Source organism: Gossypium hirsutum, chromosome A06 (genome assembly GCF_007990345.1).
Source record: "Gossypium hirsutum isolate 1008001.06 chromosome A06, Gossypium_hirsutum_v2.1, whole genome shotgun sequence".
Lineage (NCBI taxonomy): Eukaryota > Viridiplantae > Streptophyta > Magnoliopsida > Malvales > Malvaceae > Gossypium > Gossypium hirsutum.
The window spans coordinates 28,635,247-28,650,198 of NC_053429.1; the positions used below are offsets into that span (position 1 = coordinate 28,635,247).

The window sequence follows — 14,952 nt, forward strand, 5'->3', positions numbered from 1 at the left end:
TGCAAATTTTGGAGAACCGTCATCCAATTTTTCTTCTGTAACATCATCTAGCCTCGGTGTAGCCACTAACTCTTTCAGCGGAGAGTAATTTTCAGAGAAGATACGATACGAGACCTTTTCCACTTTCCAAAAATGGTTGTGGAACCAAGATAGCAAGAGCTGTGCACATCTAATAAATCTCCCTTCACCCGCTCTTCTATAAGCATTTAATGATCTGAAAGTTTTAGCCAAGATTGTGGGTACAGGTGTAGTTCCTTTACCAAGCCTGTCAAAAAGGTCGAAAACAGCCTCGTCTACATGCCTCAAAGCTTTGGGGAAGATGACTAGTCCATAAATGCTCAAGGCGAAGACATCTACCCTTTTCTTCACGTCGGGGTGCGCTAAGATTAGATCCCTCAAGTTCCTCCAAGGAATGCATTTACAATCTCTTTTTTGTTTGATCTGGGTTGTCACCCACTGTTCGCTCATCCTTGTGATGTTTATCAGCTTTTTTGAAAATGCTGGGACGTTAGCAGGTCTGGCATAAATTCTGTCACTCTGAATCTTTGGGCAATGGAGCAAGGTCATGTATTCTTCTATAGTAGGTACAAAATATACTTTCCCGAAAGTGAAGCAACTGTAAGCAGAATTCCAATATTGGGCAAGGGCTCGAAACAGGTCTTCATCTACCTTGACATCGAGTAGATAAGGTAAATCACCTTAATGACAATAGAATAGCTGTTTGACCTCGTCATCCCACTGACCCCAAATTTCTTTCATCTCTTGGAGATTATTCTGAGTTACGCTGATCCGAGTAAAGTTCCATAACTCTGACACGTACTCCTCGGTAAGACTGTCACCTTTCTCTTGTTGTGTTGTCTCAGCCCATATCCGGACAGCCGCGTTGTCTTCTACTTTATCAAAAAACCCCTTTTCCATGATAAGCTATCTATTTAGGAACCGAATACGAATCAACACCTTTTATGATGAAAATGCCATCCAAATACAATCAAAGTAAAACAAAGCAAGTTAGTAATTTATACGCAGTTCAAAGCAAACAAAGAATAATAAATATAGCACTTGCTCAGGTAACCACTAGGGTTTCGGAGTGGCTCTACCTAGGGTGGGTTCCTAAGGCTCGCTATATGGGGTTTGATTCTAGAGTAAGGGTACCTGAACTAGCAGATTCCTCGATCTTCACCCATTATAGGCTCATACAGACCGAGTTCAGTCCAGGGTAATACATTTCCCTATGGCTGGACGGAGATGAAAATCTCACGAAGACATAGGTACGGATGTATCCTGAAAGCGATCCACTATCCTGCACAGAGGTGAAAACCTCACGAAGGAGTAGTTTCTCACTCCCACTTAAAGGGGTGTGACCACGGTGGTCATGCAATGCAATATGCAAAACCATTTAAAGACTCAAACCAACGCAGCAAGTATTGTATCATAAATCACAAAAAATAGCTGATGAAATGCAATGAAAGGATCGTATTTCAAAACCAAATTTTCAATTTTCGATAAAAAGACAAAAGTTAATCAACTTGTGGCTTGACTCTCTTATTCGTCACCAGCGGAGTCGCCAAGCTGTCGTAACCATTTTTTTGAAAAATGGGGATCGACTTGGATTTGAAAACTAAATAACGGGAGTTGCCACCAATCATTTTTGACGAGGTGCGATCAGGTCACCTTAAATTAATCATTTTAATAAAAGTTAAGATTTACTAAAACAATAATTTTTAGTCTACGAAAACCAGAAAATAAGTTTGGGAGTCGGTTACGCACAAGGAAAGATTAGCACCCTCGATACGCCCAAAATTGGTGTTGATTAATTAGTGTCTTAGTGTCAAAGATTTAAAAAACTTGAAAGAATTTAAAATACGATCCCTCTTTGTATTGATGCTGATTTAAAAATGATCGAATAAATTAAAACGGACGTTAAGGATCCTCTCATCTCGAAGTAATAAAATGTCACGCCCAGTAAGTTAGGACGCGGCATCTCGAACTTCGGGAATGAGCTTTCCTTTATTTAAAAAATCGTGTATTTCGAAAGGATATTCGGTTAGTCAGGGTGAACGAGGAAAATCGAAACCCAGTAAGTTAGGGCACGTCTCCTCGAATTTCCAAATGCCGAATATTGCCTTTACTTGCAAAAATCTTATTTCGAGATAACAAAATGTCATACCCGATGAGTTAAAGCACAACACCTCGTATCTCCGAGAATAAGCATTTTTCAAAACTCGTATTACGATTTAAAAGAGTAGTCCGTTATTTAGGTTAAACGAGAAAAACCGAAACCCAGTAAGTTAGGGCACGATTATCTCGAATTACCAAATACGAAATATCATTTTTATGAAAGAATTATTTTAAGGCATTAAGCAAAAACATAATGTAATTTATAGTAATACATAAAAGCATATTATGATATTAATAATAACGTATAATAATGAGTGATAATAACGAGTAATTATGAAAAGATGACGTAGAAGCAAGGTTAGTAATACGTAAATATAAACAAATGTGTGAGAAAAATGAAATGATCGAATACATAAGTAAATTAACGAATAAATGAATATAAAGATGGCGAAATAAAATGATAATGATAGCGGTAATAATAATATAAAAGCGCATACATATACGTATCAAGGTACCTACGTAATAATAGAAGTAATAAGAAATATAAAAATATATATACATAGCAATAATAGTACGATATTAAAAGACACATAGTATATATATACGTTAGTAATAATAAGGATGATACAAATAATGAATGATTTGAAGTTTGAATGAATTTACAAAGATATAGATAAATGGATGATTACACGATGATAATGTGAGTAATGATATACATAAGCAAAATAAGTACGCAAAAAATATGTATATCTATATATATATCGTTAGTTAGTATAAAAGCAATGGCGTATAGATAATTATATATAAAATGTTAAAAAGTAATGATACAATAGTGATGATGATGGAAGGTGTAATAATAATAGTAGCAATACAGAGATAATGATAAAAATAAAGAAACGTTATATGAATATATATTGAATTTAAATATATGATAATATTGAATGTGTATAATGTGTACATGAAATGGGATAAATACATGTAACTGGTAATACTAACGATATATATATAATATATGTAAAGGAATATACAATACATATATATATTAGAAATAATAATGCAAAAGAGAAAAGAAAAATAATTAATAGTATCATATAATACATTAAAAAATGAAGATAAAAATAAAAATAAGTATATAATAATATTAAAAGCATATACATAATATATATAATGTACAAAACAAAATATACGCATAATATATTAAAATATATACATAAAATATATGTATATACATATTTATATAATACTTAAAAGGAACAAATATATGTAATAATGCTAATACATATATGCGTAGTACAATGTATATACACTAAATGAATATTTATAACATACAAATACATTAATAATAAAAAAACAATAATATTAAGCTATTAATAATACTACATAACATACATATATATATATTAAGCAAGAATGATCATAATGAGATGCTAATAAATAAATATAAATATGATAACAGTAATAAAATATAGTAGAATTAATAATATGAGAATTAAGATAGAATAATGAGAAAAATTAAGAAAGGGGATGAAATTGAATTGAAAATGGGATTTATAGGGCGAATTTAAAAGAAGTAAAAGAAAGGGGGACTAATTTGAACACGCGAGCAAACAGGAGAGCCTAAAGGAGCAAATAATCCAACCTTTCTAAATGACGCCGTTCAAATACCTCCTTCCAACGGGCAGAGGACTAAATTAAAACAAAATTAAAATTTCAAAGCTAAACTTAAAAACATGAAAAGACCTGATTAAAACAGAAAAAATTGCGGAATGACCACATAGGCAATTGTCCCAACTATCAAAATGCGCAGACCCTTCTGTGGAGCAAGTCGGTTCTGGGTCAGGTAAGGCGAAACGGCGTCGTTTTGGGGCTTATGGATGCCGACCAAAACGACGTCGTTTTGTATTATCTATATAAGTTAAAATCTTGCTTTTTTTTTACCCATTTGTTGTCTGTTTCTAACAAAAATTTAAACTTTTCTTTGCTCTCTCTCTACAGGTCCAAGTCCGGTCAGGTCCCGGCGAGCTACCACTGCCCTCCGCCGCGTCTCCGTCGCCAGCGACCGCCGTGCACGGCGGTCGGAGGTAAAAATTTCTCTCTTTTTTTGTGTATTAAAATGTATTTACTTTTTTATTTCTTCATATTACATATCCATGCATATACGAATGTGAAACGAATAGATTTGGCCATGAAGTAGAAACAAAAAAAAGGAAAGAAGAGTCACCTTGGCCCTTCAGTTTTAATTTCTCGAGTTTTTGGGTTTGATCTGATGCAATATTCTTATTTTTGATCTCTGGAGTTGCAGTTTTTTCCTTAAAAAAAGATTGAAACTTTTTTGTATATATATCAAAGATTGCCGAAAGAGTTACAATGGTTTTTGCTCTGCCTTTTATAGATATTACATGTCTTTTCTTGCTTTCTGTCCACTCCTATTAATGCTTGCAGGTGCAACTTGGGCGGTGAGGCGGTGGACGTGACAGACGGTGGCAGACCTGGCACGGGGAGGCAGCAACTAGGTTTTTTTGTCCTTTTGTTTCTGATTTGTTAATTTGGGCTAGGGTTAAGGTTATTTGGGCTCGGGAGTTATTTGGGCTTTTGTTTGGGTATTGGGCTTGAGGGTTAGGAAATAAGTTTTAGGCTAGGGGGGTCAAACAGGCTTGTACATTTATAATACATAATAAAAATTTAACTATATAAACCCAAGTCAATAACTCAAAATTAATTAATACAAAAACCGATTAAACTAATCGAATCAAAATTGTTTAATTAATTTTTTTAACTAAAATCAATCAAATATTTTGTTAAAAAATGTTTAGAGTAAACCAATTACACTCCCTAAATATGATATCATAGGATGAATGTAGAGCTAGCTACACTCCTTAAATATAATATCATAGGATGAACGTAGAGCCACTAGGAAAGATGCTCAAAGAGCGATTTTGTTGAATGAAATTTGTATTGTTCATTTTTCTTTGATAGTGTTTGGATATTATGTTTGGATGTGAAATATAATTCTCAAATTATTTATTACTTCTAATATTTTGTTTTTTATTGTAGAATAATTAATTTATTTATTTTACTAATGATATTTTAGCACATTAAATATGCATTGCAGTTTAAAAATAATAAAGTAGATTATATATTATTTTTATAGTATTATATATTATGATTTTTAATTCATATAATAATAATTTTATTAAGAATTTTATTAAATTATATTTAATAATAATTATGTTAAAATATGGTTAATTATTTACTATTTTTATTAAGTTATTTTTAATAATAATCTTATTAAAATTTAATAACAATAACAATAATCATCTATCTAAAAAAAATTCTGCTAAAGGTATTCTGGTCATTTTAGTTTTTTCCTTATATTATTACAACATCATTCCATCCAACCAAACACAAGAATATTATTACAGTTTTATTCCATTCCATTCAACCAAACAGTTGAATTACTGATTACAGCTCTATTCAATTACAACTCTATTCCATTACAGTGAACCAAACGTATACTTAGTTGATATCTTAGAATTTGATTACCAGCTTAATAGATCAGGTCAGTTCCTACATTCCTCACTTTTTTATTTGGTGCAGGCTTGCGACCTTCCCCTGCGCAGGCAACTGCACTTAGCTGGGTAAACTTTTATTTTAGTTGAAGAATTCATACTGAATGTGTCTTCAAGTTTGCATTTATTTTGTTGATGAAAAGACGGAATGCAGCATATGGGAAAGCTCATATGTAGTCATTTGGGTGCAAGAATGTACTTAGAACCAAAACCTTGATTTTTCATATTTTAAATTACTTTAAAATATTTTTCCTGTTTCAAACTGTTACAATTATAATTAAATTTAAAAAATTTGTAAATATTAACAACTAAATTTATTGAAATTTGGCTTAATGTTGTAAAAAGCCCTTAAATTTAAAAAAAATCAATTAAGCACTTACTTTTTTTTTACACTTATTAAAAGCAATTAAGCCCCTACTTTTTTTCACTCAATTGGGTACTTGAACTTTCAAAATGCATCAAAAAGTCCCTCAAACTTTTTTAAAAAAACAATTAAACCCCTGCTTTTATTAAAAATTAGAAAAAATTATAAAAAAATTAAAATCTATAAATATTATTAAATTTTAATAAAAATTCAAATATTAAAAATTATGAAAAAATATAAAAATCATAAAAAATATAAAAAAGTGTACAACTTTATAAAACTCATAAAACAATTATAAAATATATAGAAATATAAAAAAATTATAAAATTTTATAAAGTTGTAAGAAAATTATAAAAAATGTAAAGAAATATAGATTTCATAAAAAAATTATAAAAATTATAGTATCAAGAGAAGCATTTTATAATTTTTCTATAATTTTTATTGATTTTTATTTTTTTATCATTTTTCGCCACATGTCACACTGTGTTGTGACATGTGATTACTTTAATTGAAAAAACTAGGGGTCATTAATATTTTTTTATGATTTTTATAAAATTTTACAATTTTTTATTTTTTAAATATTTTTATGAAAAAAATTCTAATTTTTAATAGATTTTAAATTTTTTAAATTTTTATTAAAATTTAATAATTTTTCTAAAATTTTTTATGTTTTATATTTTTTTTCTAATTTTAAATAAGAGCAGGAGCTTAATTGTTTTTTTTGAAAAATTTTGAGGGTCTTTTTGATGCTTTTGAAAGTTCAAGTACTCAATTAAGTGAAAAAAAAAGCAGGGCTTAATTGCTTTTTTTGAAGAAGTTTGAGGGCCTTTTTGATACATTTTGAAAGTTCAAGTGCTCAATTGAGTGCAAAAAAAAAGGGCTTAATTGTTTTTTTGAAAAAGTTTGAGGGCTATTTACACCCTAAAGCTTTGAATTTTTTAGAATTAGAACAAAATGAAAAAATTTGTAAATATTAAGGGGTTAAATTTATAGAATTTTTAGATTTAAGATCCAACATTAGGCTAATAGAAAAAAAAAACTCAGGTCAACTTTGGGTTAGGTATTTAGAGGTGAGTGATTAAATTTTTAAATTTAAAAGATGTTGATGATAAAATTGAAAGACAAAAATAAAATGTAGCAAAAGTGAAAAGCTTAATTATTTAGATTTGTTGGGGGAGATGGGATAGAGAGCAAAATGGAGGGTGGTTAAATTCATATTTGTTGATAACTGAAGTGTTAGTCTGCAAACCCATTTAATTTATTAGATTTGCTTGAATAGATAGCAAATGTATGTATATTGTATAATTATATTAATTTGCAAACACTGTTTCGCTGTCCAGGCTGAGTTTGTAAGAAGAAGAAAAACAAAGGATGATAAAAGTGGAGGTTGTTAGAATATTTTTAGTCGACTATTTTCAGTAACACCTGTGCTCTCTGAAATATAAAAACTGGTTTTATATTTATTTATTTTTTCAGAGATAATCCCCTCCCCGGTGTAATCCCCGTCCCATGTTTCTTGTTCAACTTGAGTTCTTTTTATATAAACCAAACCAATGGTTTTGCACACATCACCATGAAAGCAGTGTCTTATTTGACTTTATAACTCTTTCATCTGCCTAATAATCACCCATCACATACAGCAAAAATGGCAGAAATATTGGAAAGCAAGCTTTATGAAGCAGCAGCAGAAGGGAACGTAACTATTTTCTTAGAATTAATTCGACAGGATCACTTGCTTCTTGATAGAGTGCTGGTTAATTATGCCATTGAGACTCCTTTACATGTTGCAGCAATGCTTGGACATACAGATTTTGTGAAGGAGATAATACAAAGGAAGCCAGAGTTCACCAGAGAACTAGATTCAAGAGGTTCATCACCTCTCCACTTGGCATCAGCCAAAGGGTATGTTGACACAGCTAAAGCATTGCTATTTGTAAACCCTGACATGTGCCTGGCTGTGGATATAGAAGATAGAAACCCTCTTCATCTTGCAGCCATGAAAGGCCAGGTTCATGTTTTGAATGAGCTAGTCCGTGTTAGACCGCAAGCGGCTCGAGTCACCGTGTCATGGGGAGAGACCATATTGCATTTGTGTGTCAAGTATGGACAATTTGAGTCTTTCAAGGCATTGGTTGACGTAATGAACAACCAAGAATTTGTGAATGCTAAAGATGATTATGGCATGACAGTTTTGCACCTAGCTGTTGCTTACAAGCAAATTGAGGTATGGATTAGATTGCATCACCATAATATTTCAGCTTTAAGCTTTTTATTGCTTTTGGTAATGGTAATCTTATGTGTACTGACCAAAATTGCGCAGACAGTAAAATTTTTGCTTACCAGTACCAGCGTTGAAGTAAATGGTCTAAATGCAAATGGTTTAACTGCAATGGACGTTCTTGCGCAAAGTAGGAGAGGATTGAAAGACTTTGACATTGCCGAGTCCCTTCGAGATGCTGGAGCTCTAAGAGCCGCAGAAATTTTACATTTGAAGACTGAAACAACACCTCTAATTGCTCAAAATGTTGCAACCAACCAACCAGACACAGAATATCAGTGGGTGCAAAAGACTTACAAGAAGGAAGATTGGCTAACAAGAAAACGAGATTCATTGATGGTGGTGGCATCGCTTATGGCAACAATGTCTTTCCAAGCTGGACTAACCCCTCCTGGTGGTTTATGGCAAGATGATTTCACAGGAACAGCCACCGAGAGATCTCACGAAGCAGGACATTCAATAATAGCAGATAAGAACCAAAGCTATTATACTCAGTATCTTGCTGCCAACACAAGAAGTTTCATGGCATCGATGAGCATCATCTTGCTGCTGGTTACAGGATTGCCTTTCCAGCGAAGATTTTTCATGTGGATTTTGACTGTGACTGTGTGGATTGCTATCACATCCATGGCCATTACATACAGAATTTCACTTCTTTTCATTACACCAAAATCACAGGAACTAGACGTCACTCAAGTGCTCGATTATGCTCTCAGGGCATGGCTTGCGGTGATGTCTTTTCTTCTTTTGGCTCATACCATACGCCTGACTCTAAATGTTTTCAAGAAAGTAGAATATGTACTAGGGAAAAAGGAAAGGCCGCCGCCGCCATTACCGTACCCAAATAACATCGACTTCTAAGCAATCAGCTCTACTTTATCATCGCATAATCATCATAACTAATATGTATATATATGATTCTATAACCATATGTCAAAGGTTCACTATATGAATGAAAACCCATTTCTGTAAAAAGTTTGGAATAATGGAGTTTGAATGCAAAAGTTGGAAGCTTCTTCATAATTCATCTATATACGATGACCTGTTTCTCTAAAACATCAAATGAAGATTCATAACACTGGATTCTATAGGCCTGTAGGAAATTTCTATGAAAATGTAGCATGATCTTCACTTGTGGGAGGTGTCTGAGATGGGATTCTTATTATATTAAAGAAAAATGCTTTCAATAAAACTTCAATTAGCTATATCATAACCTTATCTTGTTGAATCCTCAAAGAATAAAGAAACAAGCACTCAGCAAATAGATTTTTAAATGGTTAATAAGAAAGAGCAGCTTAGCTGACTTAGTAAAAGCTTGTCTTTATTTATATTATCAATCCATTTTAGTTTGTTTATTTTGAGCGTGGGCTTGTTTTAATGCGAATATGGTGCAGAGCTTTGGGCCTAAGAAATGCAGCATAAACAGCATGCAATTTCAAGGGCCCTGGAATTATTATTTATGACCCAAAATAAAGATTGGAAAAGCAAAGAAAATTACAGAACTTTCATTCGTCTTCTTCATAATTCTAGACACAGACAGGACGACATGACATTACAGTTTATTGTTCTCTAGAACTCTCCCCCTACTCATGCTTATCTCCTATATATACGAATCAACTCCAATCCTTGCAAGTTACTCTGAAACAAACGTGGATTTTACACATCAAAGCGTCATCTGCAATTCCTTTCCCTTGATCTTTGTCTTCGTCTATATTTTTAGAGCTTGATTCATGGATTTCAGGAACTTTGGGTTCAATTCTCCGCTGATAACAATCCTGGAAGACATGATGGACATCCCAGAGGAGCAAGAGAAGTCGAAGAACAACCCATCTCGAGCCTACGTTCGAGACGCAAAGGCGATGGCAGCGACACCGGCCGATGTTATGGAGTACCCGACATCCTACGTGTTCATCGTGGACATGCCAGGGATAAGCCACAGCGAGATCAAGGTGCACGTGGAAGATGAGAACGTGCTGGTGGTGTGTGGGGAACGAAAGCGAGAGAAAGAGAAAGATGAGAAAGAAGGGGTGAAGTATGTGAGGATGGAGAGGAGAGTTGGGAAGTTTATGAGGAAGTTCTGTTAGAAAAAAGGCAGCAGCAACAATGAACAACAAAGAGCATAAGCTCATGAAAAACAGGAAGCAAAACAAAACAAAAGAACAAAATGAAAATCCAAAGAGAAGCAGCAAGTAACTGAATGAGAAAAGTCCCCCATCAGCTTTCATTCCATTTCCATTTCAAAATATAAAGGAGATACAAAAGCAAGTCAGTTACCTAAACGTAACTACTCCCACCAAATTTGGCAAGTTGCCAACTAAAATAATACAAGTCAAAAGCTGAAAATAAATCAGCTATTACATCCATCATTTTCAAATCTAAAAGTACTAGCTTTAAATATCAAGCAACTTGCCAACTTGTTAACATCACAAAAAAAAAAACAAAATTTAAACAAAAAGTTGCTTCTGATTCAATCTTCAAACAGACATGCTGTTGCTGGAAGTTTGTTGCATTGCAGGCCAATGCTCAACACTCCTCCTTGGACTGTAGGCAACAAACACCGATTGAATCCCTTAGAAATTCAAACCTGATTGTGCCAAGAGGCTTTGTCAAAATGTCAGCCAATTGATCTTGTGAGCTGCAATGTGTTAGACACACTTCTTTGGATTGAACAACTTCTCGAACAAAGTAAAACTTGAGCTTAAAATGTTTGGTTTTGCCATGAAAAACAAGATTTTTTGAGATGGCAACTGCTGACTGGTTATCCACCATAATTTCAGTAGGCTCAAACTGTTCTTCATTCAAATCACATAGCAACTTCCTAAGCCAAATGGCTTGATTCACTGCTGCAACTGCTGCTATGTATTCGGCTTCAGCAGTAGACTGAGCAACAGTTTGTTGCTTCTTTGAACTCCAACTGAAAACTCCCGAACCAAGTGTAAAGAAGTAGCCTGAAGTACTTCTCATATCATCAACTGATCCACCCCAGTCACTATCTGAGTAGCCAGTTAATTTCAGCTCACTTCCTTTCTTGAACATTACACCAAACTTCAAAGTACCTTTGACATACCTGAGTATTCTCTTTGTTGCTTTCAAATGAGTTGTATTGCAGCTGTGCATGAATCTGGACAGTAGACTAACTGAATGCATAAGGTCAGGTCTGGTTGCTGTCAAGTAAAGTAAACAGCCAATCAAGCTTCTATACTCCTTTTCATCTACCTTTTCTTCATTTCCAAAGCTGCTTAGTTTCTCTCCCACAGCTAATGGTGTGCTCACTGGTTTGCTGTTTTCCATATGAAACTTAGTGAGAATTTTCAAGGCAAATGCATGTTGGCTGATAAAAATGCCTTGATCAGACTGGTCTACTTCCATACCAAGAAAGTAAGTCATGATTCCCAAGTCTGTCATGTCAAACATGTCTTGCATATTCTTCTTGAACTCCTGAATCAAATCGACCCTGCTTCCAGTCACTAATAAATCATCCACATATATTGAGACAATCAGCAAAGTCTCATCTTTAGACTTCTTTATAAACAAAGTTGGCTCACTCAAACTTTTCTCGAAATTGAGCCTAGACAGGTAAGCATCTATCCTGTCATACCAGGCTCGAGGAGCCTGTTTTAGTCCATAGAGTGCTTTCTTCAGCTTGTAAACCTTATCCTCCTTTCCTTGGACTTTAAATCCATCAGGCTGTTCAACATAAATTTCCTCTTTAAGGAAGCCATTCAGGAAAGCTGACTTGACATCAAGCTGATGGACCTTCCACTGTTTCTGTGTAGCGAAAGCAAATAGAAGCTTTATGATATCCAGCCTTGCCACTGGAGCAAATGTCTCCTCAAAATCAATGCCAAACTGTTGATTGTACCCTTTCACCACAAGCCTTGCCTTGTGCTTGTTCAGAGAGCCATCTGCATTGAACTTGGCCCTGAAAACCCACTTGACACCTATGACCTTCTTTTGATCAGGTCTGTCTACCAGATCCCAAGTGTCATTCTTATGGATCATGTCGATTTCAGCCTCCATAGCCTTCTTCCAGCTCTTGCTTCTTGCAGCTTCTTCATAGCTTGAAGGCTCAACAATGGCCACATTGCATCTTTGGTAGATATCAGCAATAGACCTGGTTCCTCTCACAGGAGCATCATCTACATTGGCATTACTGACTTCATTTTCTGCCAATTCCAGATTGCTGTCAATCTGCTCTTCTTCAAACTGACTTGTGTTAGAGCCATCTAGACTCCAAAACCTTCCTTCATCGAATTTGACATCCCTGCTTACCAAAATCTTCTTGGTTGAGGGATCAAATACTCTGTAGCCCTTCTTGCAGCTACTGTAGCCAACAAATATACCAGGAACTGACCTCTTCTCGAGCTTGGTTCTTCTTTCTGCAGGGACAAGTACAAAACACATGCAACCAAATACTTTTAAATGGGAAACAGTGGTTTAAGATCATACCATGCTTCCAAAGGAGTTTTATCATTCACAGCATGTGTTGGCAGCCTATTGAGCAGGTACACTGAGGTGTTGACACCTTCATCCCAAAAAATGCTTGGAAGCTTGCTTTGAAACAACAAACATCTGGTCATGTTCATCACTGCCCTGTTCTTCCTCTCAGATACTCCATTTTGCTGAGGAGTATACACTGTGGTCAATTGATGATGAATCCCAGCCTGCTCATATAGCTTCTGAAATCTTTCAGACAAGTATTCAGAACCATTGTCTGTCCTCAAGGCCTTAATTCTGCAGCCTGTTTGATTTTCTGCCAATGCCTTGAACTTTCCAAAAACTTCAAACACTTCTGACTTCTGTTTCATGAAATAAACCCAGCAAAATCTGGTCAGATCATCAATAAACAGTATAAAATACTTACTGCCATTCAGTGAAGGCGTCTTCATTGGTCCACAGACATCTGAGTGCACCAACTCAAGTCTTTCTCGAGCCCTCCATGCTTGGTTTACTGGAAAAGGCAACCTGGCCTGCTTGCCAAGCTGACACACTTCACAAACACCTTCACTTGCACTAACCTTCACCATGTCCTCTGTCATGTTCATTTTGTGCAGCAAATCAAGTGATTTGAGGTTCACATGGCCAAACCTCTTGTGCCAAAGATCAGTATTGTCAACTGAGCTTGTATAGGCACTTTTCTCAAGCTGACTCACATCCAGCATAAAACATTTGTCTCCCATAGGTGCTGAGACAATCTCCCTACCGTGAGCATCACTTATAACACAAGAATCATTCTTGAAAACTAGTGAAAAGCCTTTCTTGACTAGCTGGCCTACACTGAGTAAATTTTGGTCTATTTCTGGCATATAGAGCACATCAGAAATGATTTTGTTACCTGAACCAGTGTGAATCACCATATCACCTCTTCCTTTTGCTTCAATCAAGTTGCCATTGCCTATCCTGACCTTCGAGACAAAGCTCCTGTCAATGTTCTTGAAAAGGCTCTCATCTGCAGCCATGTGGTGTGAGCAGCCACTATCCACAAGCCAACTGCTCTTGCTGTTAGCTGCAAAACATGAAGCTGTAAATACATGCTCCTCCTGAGCTTGGACATCCTCGGCAGACTTGGCTTGTACTGGCTGTGCTTGTGCCTTCTCATGACTTCTACAGATTTTCTCATGATGGCCATACTTCTTACAGCTTTTGCACTGTATGTCTGGTTTGGTCCAGCAATACTTCTCCAAATGATTAGTCTTCTTGCAGTGAACGCATGGTGGAAACCTCCTTCTACCGGCATCTTTCTTTGATCTTTCCCTCTTTTCAAACCAAGGCTTCTTAGCTTTCTGGCTTGAGCTGGAGCCTTCTCTGACCTTTGCTTGAAAAGCACCTTCAAGACTCTCCTCCTGCCTACTTGCTCTTCTCTGCTCAAGTGCATAGAGTGAGTTAACCAACTCAGACAAAGAAATGGTTGTGAGATCTCTCGAGTCCTCCAATGATGAGATTTTTGACTCAAACCTTTCAGGTAAGGTGGTAATAACCTTCTCAACAACCCTGCTATCACTGAAATCTTCTCCAAGGAGTCTAATATTATTGACAGTAGCCATAATCCTATCAGAATATTTCTTGATAGTTTCTGACTCCTTCATCTTCAAATTTTCAAACTCCCTTCTAAGGTTGATGACTTGTTGCTGCCTAGTCTTGTCTGATCCCATGAACTCCTCTTTTAGCTTGTCCCAAGCTTGTTTGGGTGAGTCACAGGCCATGATGCGAGTAAAAATCACATCAGACACTCCATTCTGTAGGCAGGCCATGGCTTTATGCTTCTTGGCTCGCTCCTCACCATGTTGCCTGATCTGAGCAATGGTTGGATTTGCTCTCAGTGGTGGTGGCTCGACATCATTTTCAACTGCACTCCACAGATCAAGTGCTTGGAGGTAAGTTTTCATTTTAACTACCCAAATGTGGTAGTTTTCTCCAGCAAAAATTGGTGGTGGAGGAGGTGCAAAGCTCATGTTGCTGAAACTGGTTTGACAAACACGATTTTTAAGTTTATTTTGAAACAAAAAAACTTAAACAACAGAGGTCCTCAAAGACAAGAGGCTCTGATTACCATTTGTTAGAAAAAAGGCAGCAGCAACAATGAACAACAAAGAGCATAAGCTCATGAAAAACAGGAAGCAAA

The 14,952-nt window shown here is 35.3% G+C and overlaps 1 protein-coding gene across 1 annotated transcript; it reads left to right on the forward strand.

The window, feature by feature from the left end:
- Positions 1-7,670: 7,670 nt before the first annotated feature.
- On the forward strand, positions 7,671-9,324 carry LOC107963570 (ankyrin repeat-containing protein BDA1). The gene is made up of 2 exons (XM_016900029.2): positions 7,671-8,276; positions 8,373-9,324. Exons 1-2 carry the CDS (start codon positions 7,698-7,700, stop codon positions 9,189-9,191), a joined length of 1,398 nt encoding a protein of 465 aa, XP_016755518.2. The 5' UTR covers positions 7,671-7,697; the 3' UTR covers positions 9,192-9,324.
- Positions 9,325-14,952: the final 5,628 nt, after the last annotated feature.

What these genes read in the sequence shown, in the direction of transcription:
- LOC107963570 (XM_016900029.2), top strand. Translation starts at nt 7,698, where the DNA reads ATGGCAGAAATATTGGAAAGCAAGCTTTATGAAGCAGCAGCAGAAGGG. An exon ending in TTGCTTACAAGCAAATTGAG is followed by an intron (nt 8,277 to 8,372) that starts GTATGGATTAGA and finishes AAAATTGCGCAG; the next exon opens with ACAGTAAAATTTTTGCTTAC.